This window comes from Tupaia chinensis, unplaced genomic scaffold (assembly GCF_000334495.1).
Source record: "Tupaia chinensis unplaced genomic scaffold, TupChi_1.0 Scaffold000637_1, whole genome shotgun sequence".
NCBI classification, from domain to species: Eukaryota; Metazoa; Chordata; class Mammalia; order Scandentia; family Tupaiidae; genus Tupaia; species Tupaia belangeri.
Window position 1 is genome coordinate 797,559 of NW_006160158.1, and position 19,101 is coordinate 816,659.

Sequence of the window (19,101 nt, forward strand, 5' to 3'; positions counted from 1 at the left end):
TCCTCCTCTCTTGATAATTATTTCTGAGCCTCATTTTCCTGTTTTTTTTTTTTTTTTTGAGAGGTTTTCGATATAGGGCGCATGCGCCCACCCGAACGACAGAGAGATAGATAGAAAAAGCGAGAAATCACCCCCCAGGGGGGATGGCCATGCCACAATCCCTTCTCCTCCATTCTCTTCTTGGGATCTTGGGCACGCACGCACACACGCCCAGCATGAGTTTAAGCCACGGGGTCCGGACTTGAACCGTGGTCGACTACATGGGAGTCCAGCAACATAGCCATTATGCTAACTGCTGGTCCCCGACATTTTCCTGTTTTGAAGTGGGAAAATGACTCCTTCGTGGGACTGTGGGGTAGATAGGATGGAAAGCTGTTTGCTGTACCTACCACAGCACACACTCCATGTTACCAGCCTTGTTAATGTCTCTCTCCTGCTTAGCTGAGACTTCCTCCCTTCCCTTCCTATCACAGCCTGGCCTGATACAGGAATGTTTCATGTGTTCTCCTTTTTAGAGAAGACAGGATGGGGAAGGGCAGTCTCAGCTCAGGGAAGGGATAATTTTAGAAGAGAATCCCCTGGCAGAGGTGAGCAGGGGGAAGGGAATAGAGCTGTGAAATTCAACCTGAAACCCTTGTTCAAGGGTGGGGGTGGGAAGCATGTGGAATCCAGCTCAGAGCCATCCTGCTCTGTAATCCCCAGACATATCACACCTCCAACACTTATTCTATCCTGAAAATGGGTATTTACCTTATTCCTACTGTCCTAGTACTCTCCTAACTTCCAGATTGCATCTCGCCTCCCTCGAGGCTAACCCCTGCTTTTCCTTGCAATAAAACCAAGCTGTTTCGGCCCATTTCCATGTCTTTGTCCCTGATTCTTATGCAATAAATTCTCGTCTGTGTTGTATTTCAGCTCAACTCAGTTCTCTTTTGCTCTTCCCAGATAGACACCCACTCCTTTGTATTCCTTGGCTACGTTCCCCAGGCTGCGAGGTTGTTTCCTACCAAAAGGCTCCAATAAAATTTCCCATCTCTCACATACTCCACAGTCCATGTTTGATACAACGCACCCCAAGAATTCTATCACCTCTACACTGCAACAGAATCCTTAGACCTTGAATCCAAATTGGACCATGTGAGAAATGGAATTCCAATATCCCCACCCTGCCACCCTTCTAGTCCAGCCCAATCTGTAACATCAGCCTCTATTGTATCTCAACAGCCCCAGATCAACACAGCTTGGAGACTCCTCCATCGCATCAGACCTTGAGAAACCCCAGGACTTTGCCAAACGAGAAAGGCCCATATCTGTACATACATAAAAAGATCATGGCACAAAATAAGGAGCTTTCAGTTCTGGGTATGTCCTATGAAGTGCAAGCAACACTGCAATGCAGGGGCTAAGAGAGTAGACAGGGGCTTCAGAAGACTATCTACAGAAACAGACATCAGGCACACACAGGTAACAAATATGAACATTTATTTGGCACCTGATGGCAATACAAAATTCTGGCAGTGGGAAGTGGAAAGGTTGTATCACCCAATACTTCCATACTATACTGACCCCAGTCAGGACTTGGCAGCAAGTCTTCACGCCACCTGGCTCACATAACAAATATTTATTGAGCACCTTGACTACTGTGGCCTAGCGTTTTGCTAGGCACCATGGGAGATGCAAAGAAAGCTGTCTCATACACGATTTGTCCTCAAGGAGTTAAAAACACCAGTGGATAAAAACAAAACACATGAAAAAAATGGAGTACAAACACTACACTAGGTATAATGTCAAAAGGGAAGTTTTTTCAAAAAGTAGGATTCCAACCAGTGCCGGCTTGCTTTCTTCCTTCAGTGAATGCTTACTGAAGACCAGCTATGTGCCAGACACTGGGTACACCCTGCGGGGCACTTTCTTACCTTCCTTCTCTCTCTCTCTCCAGCAGAGTGCATGCACCCTATAATAAATTTTTAAAAAAATAATAAAATAAAAAATTAAACTGAATTTCTGCCCTCTTGGAGTCTGCAGAAAACCAAAGACAGAAATAAACACTCGAAATAAGCATATACATAATTACAAATTCCGATAAGTACAATGGATGAAATAATCAGAATGCAGTAAGACACAGGGCTGCTGAGAGACAGACAGACCTGAGAAGATCTCCACAAAAAGGTGACATTTAAACCAAGACTTAAAAAACAAAGATGCCACCTGCAGAAAATGGTGGCGATGGTGGTGGTGGGGAGAACAGACTCCATAGACTTATGTGGAGAATAGTTTGGAAGGAGAAAGAATGGAAGAAAAAGGCCTTGAAGAAAAGGGAAGGGTAGAGTCAGCAGGTGGCATGATGGCTAAGGTGCTGGATCCCAAATGGCCAACTGCATGGTTTAAGCCCCAGGCCCAGCAGCTTGAAAAGCATGCTGGGCAACTGTTGAGTGGGGGCCCAGAATGAAAGACAGGAGATGAGCTCAGAGACACTTCAACTAATGTTAATAAAAGCAATGACCAAAGGCCAACTGTGAAAGCCCTGGGGGCAGGAACTGAACATAAGCATCGACCACAAGCATTGAGGTGTCCCCTCCACATGATGACAGTCTTAGAACGTCACTTGCCAGGCTGTTCAACTGCAGCCAAAACAAAACATTCCTTGCAAACAAGTCCAACTCAGCTGGCTTTAAGAGGAGAGTACTTTCCAGGGAAGGTGCTGCCCTGGAATCCTATGTCAGAGTGAGAGGCAGAGATGGCGGGCAGAGGAGACAGGCCTGGTAGGTCCCACATCCCTGAGGGGGAAGAACAGAAGCTGTGTATCCTGAAAAGACTATCCTGGGGTCCAGTGGCCTCTGTGTAGACACATGCTGCGGAAGTGGCATCACGTGGGAGGGTGTCCTGGAAACAAGTAGAGGTGGCGGCACAGAGTGCTACAGTACTCAGACATCTCTTTGCATCGGTGGAACTCTGTGCCAGGGGCGTAGCCTTCGCGTTCCTTGATGAGTGCATTCACCTGGAAATGCAGAACCAAAGGTCCAAAGTCTAAGAATCATGCACTGTCCTGATAGCAGTCTAACAGCCAGGGTGAAGAGACAAACAGCATGAGGGGAGGAAGGCAGAGCACTATGGAGATGCTGAGGTTTATGAAGCCACCTGAGCTGACTTACCTTAACCAGCATGTCGGCAACATGCATGTCGCAAGCCCTCTCGGAGAACACCTGAGTGAGGGCCTGGATGTACCAGGAACCACGTTTGGTGTTTCGCATGGCAGCAGTCCCTGCGACCAGAGAACATCAACCTGTGTGAATGCTGTGAGGTTCTCTCAGTTGGATCACCCCAACCAGACTTTAATAGCCGCCCCAGCCAGGGCTCAGAGTGAAAAAAAAAAAACCAAATCCAGGAGAATAGGACCTTTTGCGCTATTCTCTGGGAAATTGAAATACCTTTGAGGCAGGCGTAGCCACAGATCATGTCGGAGCGAGTGGGCAGTCTCGTCCTCAGCATCTCCTCTTTGCTAGCATCACTCTCCTCACACCCAGGGGACCTTGCATGGTTCTTTCCATCTTGCTGGTCAACCCCACGATCGGTCTCATCTGTACAAAGGCAGACAGAATGGACAAAGGTGTCACTTCCTCCCATCTCTCTTGGGCCTGTCATAGGCAAGCCCCAAGCTCCCAACAAGCTTGACTGAGACGAGCCATTTCCAGCTGTGGCCTCCAACTCATGACTGATGGGGAAAAATCGTTATTCTCTCTGCATGCATCCATTACTCAGGAGGGGCCCGCTATAGGCAAGGCCCCGAGCTCAAGCACATGCACATATGGGGTGGAGCATCTCCCAGTCTGTGAGACCAGGGAGGTGCCCAATCAAACACTCCTTGTAATGACTAAAAACACATCCTAAGTTCACGATCCTCTTGTTCATTAGCAATATACCTGGAAGTCAGTGCTTTTTATTGCAATACACAATAAAATATTGATGCATTCAGTTTTACTACACAAGACAAGTTAATAAACAAAAAAAAGTGGTTGCTACATGTATGCCATATAAAAATCATCTTAAATTAGATATCAGTTAAATTATAAAATAAGTCTGACCAGCTGTTTCCAAGGTGGTTTTAATATTTTTAGAGAATGTAATATCTACTTAATGATTTCATAAGATAAATTAAAGCAGCACCTAAGATTTAAGATAAATTTGAAAGAGGAAAAACTTAAATTGAGAAAATTTGACTATTTTCCCCTACAAAATGGAAAAAGAACATCATTATTCGATTTTAGCAGTAATTTTTCCAGGGTAGAAAAGAGGGAGATGGAGGACTCACGGGGTGACACAGAGAAGGTGAAAGAGTACGCTTTCCTGCTCCCTGTAATAGCTGAGAAAGTCTGATAGGTAGGGATGCCCAGAGAATTGCAGGAAACAGAACCAAGACTAACCAATAAAAGCTGACTGAGCAACTGCCAAGTGCTAGGTACTGTTTATGGAACTCATGCTCCAGTTTTGGAGTCAGGCAACTAAGGTGGGGGACGCTTCTGACAGACACTAACCAAATACAGCGGGAAGACAGTACACTCAAATTTTCAAACTGGCTAGGGGTTATTACCCCTCAAAGGATTTTTATTTTAGAGAGAAGTTGGAAAGACAAAACAAACAATTCCGACATCTCTAGAAAAGAGGAACGTCTCCTATGTTATGGCTGTAATATTTTTTAAAGATTAATTTTCATTCATTTGATATTAAGCGCTTCCACATGTCAGGTGGTCCTCTGGGCCTGGAGGTGTAGCAGTAAATGAACACATTCATGCTCTTTCCTCAGTGCAGCTCCTGCCACGGGGACCACGTCATTTCTCACTTAGGCTCCAAACAGCTCTGTACTATCATGTGTTGAAGTCCCAAGTCTCGGCTGAGTATGGATCTGTTACCAGACAGATCTACTTCATGTAGCTGCTACATCTCAATATAGACCCACACAGACAGTTTAAGTAGATGCAGACTTCATTTTTTTTTTTTTTTTTTTGCGGGAGGATATAGAGGGAGGGCAAGACATGTCCTTTTTGGTGTGCCTGGCAGGTCACAATGACCCTTTTCCCATGAAAGACTCTCATCTCTCCAAACCTATGTAAATCATACTCATCTAGGCGCAAATTATGTCTTACCAGATTCACAAAAATCTCTTCAAACTACTTCACTTAAAGAGGTGAATTCTTTCTGCATATTCTTTTACATGGGCAGACTGCATATCACTATAATCAACCTTGTTTTCTTTTGCCTTTTACTTTCCCCCCCAAGGTTTGCACACTCACTGGAGACAGAGAGAAAGCAAGAAAGCATTCATCACAGGGAATGGTCACACCACTGTCCTCTCTTCCACCTCTCCCTCCCTTTGGGATTTCAGGCACACACGCACATGTGCCCAATATGGTTCTCATGCCACTGGGTCTGGGACTAGAACCCTGCAGTCGGTCATGTGGGATCCAGCCAACCTAACCACCATGCTGTGGGCTGGCCCACACTCTTATTTTCATTAGGCCCTTGAACTATCTTAAGGAACTTCATGTCATTTGCTTTATTCTCCTGAGTAATCAGGGGGTCCCTTATAGAGGCCACATTTTCTTATGCTCCTGTGATAGTACCTACTATAGTCCCAGTCACATTGTAGGACACTGATAAAACATTCTAGTGCCATTATGTTGGAGGATATTTATCCACCTATATTTGCCACCCAACAGTTAAATGATTTGAACGAAGTGACCTTTAAGCCCTATTATAAGCCCCCTGAGGGCCTGATCAATGTTACAACAGTTACAGTTTTACTGAGGCAGGTACTGTGCTAAGTTAGCCCCTTCAACACATAAATCCATTTCACCACAGAACCACCTTATGAAGCAGGTACAAGGACTATCTCCATTTAGTACCATGGGAATTGAGTGGAGGGAAGTCAAGGAACTTCTTGGACGCCACATAACTAGTCAGTGGTGAAGTCAGAATCTGACTCTAAAGTTACAACGCCCAATTGCTACTCTCCCCTGCAGGATGAGACACACACCTGTATGTCTTCTGAGCCTCATCATGCAGTCCTGGCTCCTCAAGGTTAAAACAGACTGCATGCAAGAAAGAAGGGGGACAGAGCAGCTCATGGAATGGGAAGAGTCAAAGGCTGGCATGGATTCTATGCTGCTATCCTCCATGGTCCATGAATGATAACGAGAAGAACGGGGGCAAGAATGAAAGTGCCAGGATGGAGTGGAAAGGGGGAGGAGAGAGAGACAAAAAAGAAGGGGATAAAGTGAGAAAGATAGGAAGAGACAGAAAATCCTTAACTGGAATGAGCAACAATAGAACAGCACATCAGAGGTAAGAAGCATAAAAAAGAGCAAGAGTTCTCAGAAAGGAAGGCAGAGACACTGAGAAGAGGATCCTGAGAAGAGGAGATGGTGGTGCACGGAGGGCTGACCAGCCTGAGGGCCATGGGCTGCCCAAGTCCCAGCACACCCCATGCATTGGGAGACACTTACAGAGCAAGAGAGGCGGTGGCAGCAGTGAACAGAAGGTGCCCAAGGGATCCAATAGCACCTGAGAGGAGCAAACAGGAAAGTGAGAGCTGGTGGGAGGCTTCCCAGGAGCCGCCACCCAGGTGCTGGTCTGCTAGGGCACTCACCTCCACGGCAGGCCTGGATGAAGAACATTTTCGGCTTGTTCTGTAGGTTCGGGCAGTTGGCATTGTCAAATAGCCGAAAAACCTCTTGTAGCTGCCAGGAAGAGATAATGGAGAAGGGCACTTAAGTAGTCAGCAGACCTCCGGAAGCCCTACCCATAATACAACAGCGGTCATCAATGCAAAGGCACGCGGGTGGGCAGGAGCGAAGGGGCCTGTTTCAACAGTTAGCTTAGACGAGACTGCACATACCTGAAGCAGCTTGCCATCCACACCGTAGATGCCACCCTCCACCCCATGTGAGAGGAGTGCCACTATGCAGGAGTCCGTGACACGGTGTGCTGGTAACTGTGCAAAATTCTGGAGTTTCTCTTGCATTTCCTAAAAGAAAGGCACCTTTTAGAGCTGCTCATTGCAGACACCACCAATATAAGCATCACTCTTTAGTTTTGTTTGAAACCCTGAACTATTAGAAGATAAAATGATTTCCATATATTCTCGTAGTCAGTAATAATGGAATAATAATATAAGTCAGATTTCCTTTGAGAGGCTAGAAATGCATGTGATTTCGTACACAAAACTGAACATAGATTCTCAGATTCACTGAGACAGGCTGAGAACTCTTGGATTAAGGCCAAGTTTTTAATGAAGCTAATTGGAGCAAGTCAGCTTTGACTCATTCCCTGATCATGAACCAGAGCAAGTACAACCAGCAGGGGAGCTGTAAGCACACCTATTCAGCTAGAAGAAAACAGACTGCTCTCTGACACAGGACCAACAGCAGCATGACAGCAGTGCAGTCCTTTATGTCTGAGACTAGAAGTATCCAAGAGACAGTGACAGTGTCTATATAAAACACTGTTCAGGGAAGAGCATGTTGTGACAGAGGACTCCATACAGGGATTCAGGACAGCGATAACACACACAGGGATCTGGGATCAGATCAATCTAGGTTTGAGCTCTGAGTTTGTAAATTGAAACAAGTTATTTAAGGCTCAAGGCTCCAATTTCCACATTATAAGAAAATAATTATGAGGGAACCAGCAGTTAGCGTAATGGCTATGTCGCTGGACTCCCACGTAGTCGACCGCGGTTCGCGTCCCGGACCCGGTGGCTTAAAACTCACGCCGGGCGCGTGTGCGTGCCCAAGATCCCGAGAGGAGAATGGAGGAGAAGGGATTGCGGCGTGACCATCCCCCCTGGGGGGTGATTTCTCGCTTTCTGTCTCTATGTCTCTCTCTGTCTGTCTGGCGAGCGCACGCGCCCTATAGTGAAAAACCTCTCTCAAAAAAAAAAAAAAAATTATGAGTAAAATTTCTCTGAGCCTGTGAAGATTAAATAAGTTATCACATAGAAAGGACCTATCACTGTGTCTGGTACACATTGTAAGGATCTATAATTAAGATGTGCATGTGTAACACAGAATAGTAATATTATCATTTTCCCAAACAAATCTTTTATGGTCAAACTTTGTCTACCTTAAGAATTTTACCTCACACTAATAAGATGTCATATGTGAGTACCACTACCTTAAGCAACTGGTCCATCCAACAGGAAGCTACACTGTACCTAATAGCATAATAATTGGGCACAAAATTTTAAACCTATGTCTCCCTCTACAGTTTGAGATGTCTGGGTCTTCTCTCCTATTGGAGATGAGCAGAGAGGAAACAAAGTACATTTTGTACATATCAATGAAGGTAAAATGTAGAATAGTTAAAGCACACGTTGGGACCAGCAGTTAGTGCAATGGCTATGTCGCTGGACTCCCATGTAGCCGACCGCGGTTTGAGTCCTGGACCCGTTGGCTTAAACTCACGCCGGGTGCGTGTGTGTGCGTGCCCAAGATCCTGAAAGGAGAATGGAGGAGAAGGGATTGCAGCGTGGCCATCCTCCCTGGGGGGTGATTTCTCACTTTCTGTCTCTGTCTGGCGAGCGCACACGCCCTATAGCAAAAACCTCTCCAAAAAAAAAAAAAAAAAAAAGAACACATGTTATTTAACATTTACCGGGGCCAGCAGGTGGCGTGGTGGTTAAGGTGCTGGACACTCCCACATGGCTGACCACGGTTCAAGTCCTGGACCTGGCAGCTTGCTCTCTCACTTTATCTCTCTCTCTCTGATAAAATTAAAATAAATAAATTGAATAAATAAAATAATTTAAAAAAATACATTTACCACACTGCACTTTCAACTATAAGCACTCTTATACAATAATTTATTTCAGTGGTCTTCTAATCATGGCCCCAACATAAACAGCAGCATCACCTGGGAACTTGTAAAAAAAATGTTAAATCTTGGGCTGTAGAAAATTATGTTTTAACAAGCCCTCCCAGTGATTCTGTTATGTTAAAAGTTTGAGAACTACTAACTAATCTATTTGGAATACTTTTATTTGGAGATAACTGGGATGTCATTACATAAAAAAAGTCTGCAAAAGAACTAGAAATAAAGGAATTGTTTTTGTTGGGACTTGCTGGTATGTATCTTTTTCTAAGTAACTGCTACTGGAAATCTTAAGATATCCAAAATTAATTTATTTCAAGAATATACAATTTCAAGAGAATACATAACTTTGAATGTTTTTCAGGACCTGACCATAAGATAATTAAATATACAATAGTTAAAGTAGTTAATTCTGCTTGAAGGGTGTAAAAATTACATACTTAGGCATCTACTCATGACCATTTTAAATTAAGTGAGATTACTGGGTCAATAACAGAGGACAACAAAGCCTAAAGTAAGAACACATACACTTTGTAACTGAACCTAATGAGACTAAGCCATTCAATAAATGGGGATTAGTCATTTGGGAGAATTTTTCCACAAGCAACATAGCTTAAAATAGGATCTGTAGATTTATTTCTGACAAAATTATTGTATTTCTATAAAGAGCAGAGTTCTTCACTCTTGTATGTATTTTTGACTGGGGGTTGAAGGACACACGTAAAGAAAATTAGCCTGTGAGCCCCCAAAATTATATGCAAAACTGTACAAGTAGCTCCATTTTCTAGGGATGATGCATCACCGGACTGTGCCTATGTTTTCAAGGCAGTCTGTGAACCAAATATAAGTTAAAAATGTTATCACATAGTAAAAGTAAATTTGTCAGTTAAAAATGTATTTAATTTCCTAATACATGGTAAATCGTTAATTCTTTAACTAGTAACCTTGTAAGGTAAATGCAGTGAGAATTTGATGACCAAGAGAAAACTGAACACATCCTTGGGCACTGAATACCAGTGTTCTCTACAGCACAAGGGAAGACAATTCTCTAAGACTACAACACTATTTCCTATTTTTAAACAGAATGTATAGCTAAAGTTAAAAGGTTTAATGGAGGAAAAAGGGGATCTTAATTTTGTCAGTGTTTCTCTGCTTGCCAATAGTAATGTGAGAAAAGAACCGATTCCTGAGAGGTCCCACCAGAGTATTCCGTACAGATACCCTTACTCTTCTCTCTGCTTTAGCTGTTTCTATCCTTCAAGGCCGTGTTAGTCCCACCTTCCATTATCCTTCTGTCCATACCTACCCAGGCATTCCTTCCTCTTAGCAATTATAGAAGATACTGTTTCTAACCTTGCTTGGTCTTTAGGAATAGAAGCAGACATGTCTTCTTTTCTGCTGATGTCAAGACCCCATATTCTAACTGAAGTCCCCTGAACTCAAGTTCACTTTTTTTAAAAAGTATTGTCTATTATTATTTAAAAATTTGCTGTAAGGCACACATGCTCACCAGAGAAAAATGGGGGGACAGGAGAGGTGAGAAAGCAAGTCACCAGGTCTGAACTAGAACTATGGTCAGCCACGTGGGAGTCCAGTGCCTTAACCACCACGCCACCTGCCAGCCCAAGGTCCACATTTTTATTAATGAAATATCTGGTAGCCAATGTAGTCCCCCATTACCAAGTCCTCAAAAGTTAACTCTACTCTAATTCCAATTACACAACAATGTAACCAGAAAATTACAATCCAATAGGTCCTTGAATCTACAGTAGGTTTAGCATAAATGGGACTGACATTTATGAAAGTGGGAGCACAGCTTCATCAAGTCTACTAGACATCTCTGAAAAAAACACAGGACATAGTTGAATGGGTGACTCAGTCCTGTATTCTTAACTACCACGCATGTGAGAGACTCCTTATCAACTGCATACGATGTAAAAGTCATGATGTAACAGAGTCCTAGTAAAAGGAATGGCTAGATCAAGCCTCTGAGGTAATATACACAGCAGACATTCTGTTAAGTGACTGTCTAGCAGGGTCCTCTATAGGCATTGCTCCTCTGTGCCCAGCAGGCCTCTAAGGAAAGTGTACAACCCACTTCAACATGTGATGACTGAAGCAGCTATGCCAGCCATGGCTTTGAAGCCAGAGTGAGCTTACTACTTTGCATGGGCTATTATTGGGAACCTGACAAAAATAGCATATAGATGACAACACACAGACAGCTCCTGATGAAACCAACCTTACAGAAGCATGCCAGCTACATAATTATTTATTCTCACAGAAGCAGGACTGCTGAGAAAAAGAAATGAAGACCACAGGCAATGCTAAACACAAAACCAGGGTCCTCCATCTTAAGAGTTCAAAGTCAAACTCCTAAAACTTCTAATTCATCACTGACAACCCCAAAAGCAAGTTGAAGAAAGTACCATTTCCTGGAATTAAGAGTTAATTTTCAAATAGGTTATTAGTGATTTTAGAAGTGAAATCCTAAAGGTCAGTACTGCACCTTGGTATCTGAGCTTAAGGAGCAATAACTGGCCCGGTGGCAGTGGTGCAGATGGTAGAAAGCCACTTTGCAATGCTGAAGTCACACAGAGAGAGGACTGTAAGCCACGCTGGAGGAGCCGAAATAGACTGGGATGCCCACAACCCTACCTGGCTGGAAGGCTGGGGGTGGGGTGCAGTGGGTGTGGGGGAAGACTACGGCATGCAGAGACTTGTCATGGCTATCTCTATAAACAAACTTAACAAAGAAAATAAACAAATAAATAAAATAAAAATGGAGAACCACCACCCATAATGAAAACGCTGATGCTCTGCAATAGTCTGGTCTAGATGCAATCAACTCTAAGATATGACTTGAGTCTATACAAACGATAAGAACAAGAAATTTCCCAATGTTAATGCACCTGACTGCTCTTCAACAGTGCTTACAGGGATGATTCTGGCACATTTCCATCTGCAAGAATTATATATGCCAAAGTGTTTTTTAAGCAGTAACTGGTACTCCTAAGTAGCAATACCAGCCAAGAAGTAAATGGCCTGTGTAGTCCTGGTTTATATCTTTTCTGAGTTGGTGAGAGTGAATCTCAGTATCTCATCACTTCCTGACTGGGAATCAAGTTTCTGAACAAGCAAAAGTGAGAGCCACACCCTAGACTGTTATTATTCCATGAAAGCACAGCTACCCTGTGACATCAGTATCAAAACAGCTGCTAACCTTCATTCTTTTTCACCAGACTGCAAGATGAGAGGTAGAAGAGAGTGAGTAAAAAGGTGAGAAGGGTAAATAACTTCAAAGACTTATCCCAGCAGGTGTGGGAGCAGCAGACGTTTCCAGCCTCAGTTCTGCCCGGCCCTCTAATTTACGGGTCAGCTTTTCTGCTTCAGATACCTGTGCAGTCTGATCATGTAGAACATGGACGCTGTAGCCCAAAAGCTTGAAGAGGGTGACTAGAGCACTGTGGTCTACATCCCCTCCAGAGCGAAATTCCAGATCTTTCTCTCCCGTGAAGTGTACATTGCTCAGCACCAGTGCTAAGCCTCGAGGTCGAGATTGCAGTCGATAGGCCTGGGGGAGAGCGAGCCAGTTAGATCATTGGCTTCTTGATGACAGACTGACTCCCCTACTAGCTTAGACATTTCAAAAAAACAGAGACATCACATTCTTCTCAATCCCACCAGATGAAAACAGAAATGCCATATAAAGCACTCAGTCAGCACTGACTAATGAGGAAATATATTCACAAACCAGTACACCCAGGAGGGTATCTCATTTTCCAACTCTTCCTCTCTTGCTGTTATGTAAGACTCACCAGCTGGCAGTGTTTCTGATAAAACTCGGGAGTGCAAGGCTTCACCTGAAGGCAGGGAGGGCCATCTCCATTGTCTAGGGAGTATTCCACAGCATCTGTGGTATATATAGAAAAAGAAAAAACTAGCATACTATCTAAACAGCAATTCTCGTATGCTCTGAACTGGGGTTTTGATGAATACTGGTCTCTCTTAATCCCCTGATCTGAAAGCTCCATGAGGGCAGAGGGCCTGTTAGCTTTAGTCCATCACTGGATCCTCTGCACTTAGCTTGCTTGGAATAGGTGCTCAACTTGCTGAATGACTGAATGGGCTTTCTGACAAAAGCCTCATTCTAATCAGTAGGCTACACAGTCAGGAGGCTGGTGTCCTCAAATGCAGTCTTTTTCTCATTTGTTTTTTTTTCTTTTTTAAGATTAGTTTATTTCTTTTATGAACTCATAAACAATTACTTTTTTTGGGAGAGGTTTTTGCTATAGGGCATGTGTACTCGCCAGAAAGAAGAGATAGAAAGAAAGTGAGACATCCCCCCCCCCCCGGGGGGGGGATGGCCATGCCGCAATCCCTTCTCCTCCATTGTCCTCTTGGGATCTTGGGCACGTACGCACATCCGCCCAGTGTGAGTTTAAGCCACTGGGTCCGGGACTCAAACCATGGTCGACTACATGGGAGTCCAGTGACATAGCCATTACACCAACTACTGGTCCCCATAAACAATAACTTCCGGTTTGTTGAAGCAGTAAGTCAGACAACATTTACCACAATAATGTCTGTCAAATGGCTGGCCATAAAAATCCCAGCACCACATTCATCTGAAGGGCACTCCCGATGAAGGTGACTAATTTTGCCATTTTCATCCACCTTATAGTATTTCAGGACGACCAGCTTAACCTTCTTTCTCTTATGCTTACTCTTCTTGGGAGTGGTATAAAACCTTTCTTTTCTTAGCACCACCACGAAGTCTCAACATGAGATGAATCGTGGACTCCTTTTGAATGCTGTAGTCAGACAAAGTACACCTATCTTCCAACTGCTTGCCAGCAAAAATCAGTCGTAACTGATCAGGAGGAATTCCTTCCTTAGCCTAGATTTTGGCTCTTACATTTTGTATTGTATTCAATGGTTCAACCTTGAGGGCAATAGTCTTCCCCTTAAGGGTTTTAACGAAAATCTGCATCTTGGTGGCAGTCCCACCATAGATGGCGGATGGAAAAACTTCTCATTCAGCATTATAGACAGGTCAACCATGTAGAATTTCCCTCCTGTATATATTGCTCAAAGGGCCAATTACCATAAAGGATATTATTTGTGATGGAAAGGAAAGGGGCCCAACTGACACCTCATCTAAACTGCCCTGCCAGTCCCTAGCAAATTCACTGAGGTGACTGCTCTCAGTCAGAAATAGGTCTCATGCAGGATAAGCCCAGCTACCGAACAAAGAAAGTCTATCTGTGGGACTACCAGTCACACAAAGAAAGTCTATCTGTGGGACCCTTTATCCCACTAATTCTTACCTGCTGACAGGCGGAGCTGTTTGTGAGGAGGACAGGACTCACACACCGGATATGGAAGATTCAAGTCATAGTCACAGCTCAACTGTAAAATATCAGACCTTAGCAAGACAGTCTAGTTCAAACAAAATAAAACCCCCTACCCTGTCTCAAAAATTCCTTTTCAGCCAAATTAGCCCTTCCTAGCACAGGCTGCCAGGGTTCCATACCGGTGGAAGTGCATGCTGAAGATCAGAGAGAGTGGTAAGCAGCAGATCCTCCAGGTGGCCCTGCTTGGTCTCCCTCAGGGCCTCACAGAAGGCATCAAAAGCCTGAGGACCCCTCTTGGGCAGCAAGTTGAGGAGTTCCACATTCTGGCTGAAACTGCCCACTTTGGCCTAAGATATAAGAATAAAACAAGAAATCTTTTACCTATATAGCTACAATTCTATTTGTCCTGCAAACTTCCCAGTGTATCCTCATCCATCTCAAGTATTACTTTTACAAAAAAGAGTACATGCAGGTAAAGTTCTTCCCATTGATCATGAATCATACATCTTTCCTCTTCAATGTCCCGGTGGAAGGGCATTACCCCTTCCTTTGAAAGGCACCACCTCCTTTCCACATTTTATTATGCTTTGTTCCTATCTGTAAGACCAATTATCTTCTTGGCTTCTCTCCTTCATCTCCAGATACCTGGATGAGCTCTCTCATTTCCAAAGTGATGATGTCCTTCTCCAGGAGATGTTCCAACAGTTCACTCGGCAACAGCTGTTTGGCCAGCACCACTCGGTTCTTTTTCAGAGTTTCCTGATGGTCAGGATGCATGCCACACACTCCTAATATCCTATAGTTAAAGAATGAAGGGAAAGATTGTCAAGGACAAGATTTAGGTAGATGTGTGGGTAGGAAAATTAAGAATGGGGCTTACAATAACCAAGATTAGGGCCAGCCCTATACCACAGTGGTTAAGTACTGTGCATAGCAAACCAGATCCTAACTGGCCAACTGCAGTTCAAATCCTAGCCCTAATAGCTTGAAAAACATGCCAGGTGCATGTGTATGCATGCTCAAAATCCTGAGGAGGAGGAGGATTGGAGGAAAAAAGATTCTGATGTGATCACCCCTCCAATGCAGCATGTTTTTTATTTTCTCTTTGGTGAGCATATCTGCACTCTGGCAATTAAAGTACAAAATAAATACAAATTTTAAAATATGCAATAACCAACTTCAGGTACATTTTACTGAATCTGAGTAAAATCAAAGGTGTATTAAGCATTAACACACTAATCATAAAAAAATATAAATACACCACACAAGCGTGCGTGCACACACACACACACACACACACACTTTTTTTTTTTGGAGAGGTTTTTGCTATAGGGTGTGTGCACTCACTAGAAAGACAGAGACAGGCAGAGAGACAGAAAGTGAGAAATCACCCCCCAAAGGGGATGGCCACACTGCAATCCCTTCTTCTCTATTCTCTTGGGCACGCACACACATGCGCCCAGCATGAGTTTAAGCCACCGGGTCCGGGACTCCCAACTGTGGTCGACTACATGGGAGTCCCGTAACATAGACATTACACTGACTGCTGGTCCCAAGCACACATACATTTACAAGAAGGAATAGTCCTCTCACAGACTTTTTTTTTTTTTTTTTTAAATGCCAGAGGGTACATGCATGAGTAAGAGAGAAATAGAAAAGCACCTCTTGAAATTGCCTGGTCATGCTACAATCCTTTTCCTCTAATTCTCTACCCTCTCGAGATCCTAGGCATGACTGTGTGTTCCTGGCCTAGGCTGGGACTCCAACACTGGTTGGTCATGTGGGACCCAGCTTTCTCTGCATAGCTTCTAACCAATGTACTAAAGGGCCAGTCCAGGACCATTTTGTGATTATTGTTATGATGGTAGAATTTGCACACCTGAGACAATCACCCTTGAGAGGACCTCATCATGCCATGATCTTCTCTCCCCAGCCCTCCAGCTCCTGAGGAACCTAGGCACACTCATGTTCTTAGGCCAACCAGTGGATTTGAACCCATGATTGGCCACGTGGCTTTCAGCCTTGCAGGGCACTGCATTATCACTGTTACATGGTGGCTGGGCCAGACCTATTTTCATTAAGAAAATTATTTCAGAAAACTTCTCACATTATTTATCTAGGCTACTGAAAGCAACATAAGTTTAAAATGATCTTGGGTTTTGGTTCCTGTAACAAACTGACACCAGAAATGACCAGAATCCTCTAAGATGCAGCAAAGTATCCTTAGAAAGTACTATAAGAGGGAACAGCAGATAATTACCAAAGATGAACATAACTGACATAATTTAGCCTTTACTAGCTTTAACTCTGATTATAAGTTATTTTGATAATTTAGTTTACTACAGATGACTTTATTTCAATGATTCCTTAGCTTTGGTTTGGGAAGAGATCAACATCTGCTTACGAACTAAAGGAATCCTATTTCCAATATATGTGCCTAATTCATTAAATCCAGAGCTCTGTAGCTTACTTCGCTAGTTTCTAAATATATGACAGGAGTCATATGACAGTGAGCAAGGGATATGATAAAGCTTCAAGTTTATAACTTAAAAGCTACCAAAGCATGCATTCAGATTTCAAAGATGTTAAAACTGTGTGTCAGGGGAGGGAGACACTCATTCTCCATCAGCGAAATACTGTGCATCTACAGGACTATTCTTTGCTCAGAGATGTATTTGGGTTATAGACTTACAGTTAGATGGAAAAGCAAAGTCTTGGAGTAACTGAAAGACTCAATGAAACACTAAGTGGATTCACAGAACCAGAGATGTGTTCCCTAAAATATTCCCAGGCTGGGCCAGCAAGTGGTGTTAACAGTTGAGGCACTGGATTCCACATGGCTGGATCCCAGACCAGGCAGTGGTTTAAAAAACACACCAGGCTAGGGCCAGCAGGTGGCATGGTGGCTAAGGGTGCTGGATTCCTATATAGCCCACTGTGGTTTGAGTCCTGCACCTGACATCTTGCTTTCTCGCTTTCCCTATCTTGTCAAACTGAAAAATGATGATAGCAAATAGAAATAAATAATTCTTAAAACAAAAAACACCAGGCACGTGTGAGTACATGTCCTAAGTCTGGAGAAAACAGTGGAGGAGATGGGACTGAGGAGGGGTGATATTTCTCACTTTGTCCCTCTCCAGTCAGCACACATGCCCTATGGCCCAAAAAAAAAAAGAAAAGAAAAGAAAATCCCAGGTTTGGAAATGGCTAACAAGTTTTGGATTTGTAACAGTGACATTTGAAATTCCATTTTAACTATTTTGTGTTCTAATGTTAATATTCCTGATACCCCCAAATTTTCTGTAAAAACTTGCTACAACAATTAAATCTACACAAATTAAAAACCCCTTTTAAGAATCACCATAAAATCTCTATCTGGTGAGCGCATGCGCCCTATAGCAAAAATAAACAACAGATAAAAACTCTCAAAAAAAAAAAAAAAAAGAATCACCATAAAACACACCAGACCATAACAGTGGTGACACATATGAACTCAGGAAATAATAAGGTTACACAGCAGCTGGTTACTTCCTTTGGGTACATAACCAATGGTGGAGCAGACATCCTCCTTTACTTAACCAGCAGTACGCTCTCCTCAAAACATTCTCTTCTGGTTTCCAGAACACCATTCTTTTCGGTTCTCTCTAGGCCAACAGAGTTCCTCTTTCCTCTAAGACGACCTTGCCCAGCCCTCCAATGTTGGTAAAGCATTAGGACCCCCATCAGAACCTCTCTCCAAGCAATCTCATGGATACTCACAACTCACTGATGCCCAGTTCTTAACTTTCAGCTGTGAATTTCCAATCATTAGTTTTGACTTAAAGCATCATCCATTTGCTTTCCATCTGCCCCTTCCTCTATTTCATCCTACTGTGAGATTCTTAAAAGTGAACTTTCCGCCAGTTTTCAATCACCTAGAATTTTAGGAGACACCTAGAACGTGAGGGAACTGCAGAAAAAACTGGACGCGAACAAGTTCCAAAGTCTTTATTCTGCGTCCTTCTGACGGTTCCTTTCAGATGTCCCATATTATCTTCTGGGTCTAGACCAGGAGGCATTAAAATACATTCTCTTGGGTCATGTGTTACGAAGTGAACGACCGAGGCAGAGACATTCAGAGCCACAGGAAACTCTTTGTTCTCCCAGCGTACTAAAAACGCAGAGCCTGTGCTGCTTTCTCTGAAATGCTGGCCATCAGACGGAAAGCAATGCCGACTGTGAAATAACCCGAATCAAATGCGCATCAGGCCTTACACCGAAGTCTGTAAGTCTGAGCTTTTTTTTTTTTTTTACGGGAATGTATTGTAGTGCCTCACGCGGGAACCAGGGAAAAGGATGGAAAATCTTTCAGAGAAGCGCAAGCCAAGTTCCAGCAAGCCTGGAAAGAACTCCCCTTTACTCGGAGACCCGCCCCCCGCAAGCAGGACGAAGGGAGGCTGGGGCAGTCTTTGCCCCCGAGGGGCTGGCCGAGGTGCAGCTTGCCGGCGCGACCATGCGCGGTTAGGCTGGGAGTCGCAAGGAGGACTCGGCCAGGCCTCCCACCCCAGCAGAAAGCGCTGGCACCGCGGCTTCCAGGGGTTGAGAAGAGGGGGCCGCAGGGCCGCACGCCTGGGTCCCGCGCTGCCCTACTTCGGCACCTCGGGACCTCTAGGACCCTTCCCCACTCACCTGCGCCCCCTGTCAGCGGCCATTAACCCCTTCTGCTTCAAGATTGGCCGAGAACCCGCGCTCCGAACCGCCATTTCCCGCTTTTCCCGGGCTTTGAGAGGCCCGCCGCGCACGCGCCCTGCGGCTCCCCAGCTGCCCCCCCGCACGCCAGACAGGCCCCGCCCCCACCCGTGCGGGCGCAGGCGCAGGCGCAGCGCTCTTGTGCTGGTCT

General features: G+C 44.2%; 1 protein-coding gene across 2 annotated transcripts; it reads right to left on the reverse strand.

Moving 5' to 3' along the window:
* Nucleotides 1–1,465: 1,465 nt before the first annotated feature.
* Nucleotides 1,466–18,991, reverse strand: CASP2 (caspase 2). 2 transcript variants are annotated; one of them, XM_006159592.3, is made up of 11 exons: nucleotides 18,891–18,991; nucleotides 14,868–15,018; nucleotides 14,402–14,569; nucleotides 14,196–14,277; nucleotides 12,684–12,778; nucleotides 12,263–12,439; nucleotides 6,893–7,021; nucleotides 6,644–6,734; nucleotides 3,429–3,578; nucleotides 3,153–3,262; nucleotides 1,466–2,998 (listed from the first exon to the last, which is right to left on the reverse strand). In XM_006159592.3, the coding sequence occupies exons 1-11, from the start codon at nucleotides 18,962–18,964 to the stop codon at nucleotides 2,867–2,869; spliced, it is 1,359 nt and encodes a 452-aa protein (XP_006159654.1). In that variant the 5' UTR covers nucleotides 18,965–18,991; the 3' UTR covers nucleotides 1,466–2,866. The 2 variants fall into 2 exon arrangements, with proteins under 2 accessions (XP_006159654.1, XP_006159655.1); XM_006159593.3 differs by lacking the exons at nucleotides 1,466–2,998; nucleotides 3,153–3,262 and adding an exon at nucleotides 6,501–6,558 and having other exon boundaries at nucleotides 3,457–3,578.
* Between the last annotated feature and the right edge of the window lie 110 nt (nucleotides 18,992–19,101).

Bases quoted from the DNA above. Each gene is read 5' to 3' on its own strand.
- CASP2 (XM_006159592.3), bottom strand. From the start codon at position 18,964: ATGGCGGTTCGGAGCGCGGGTTCTCGGCCAATCTTGAAGCAGAAGGGG. The intron at 7,022-12,262 runs GTATCTGAAGCA...CCTTTCTTTTAG, and splicing joins TACATGATCAGACTGCACAG to GAAATGCAAGAGAAACTCCA. The intron at 2,999-3,152 runs GTAAGTCAGCTC...CTGCATTTCCAG, and splicing joins TTGCCGACATGCTGGTTAAG to GTGAATGCACTCATCAAGGA.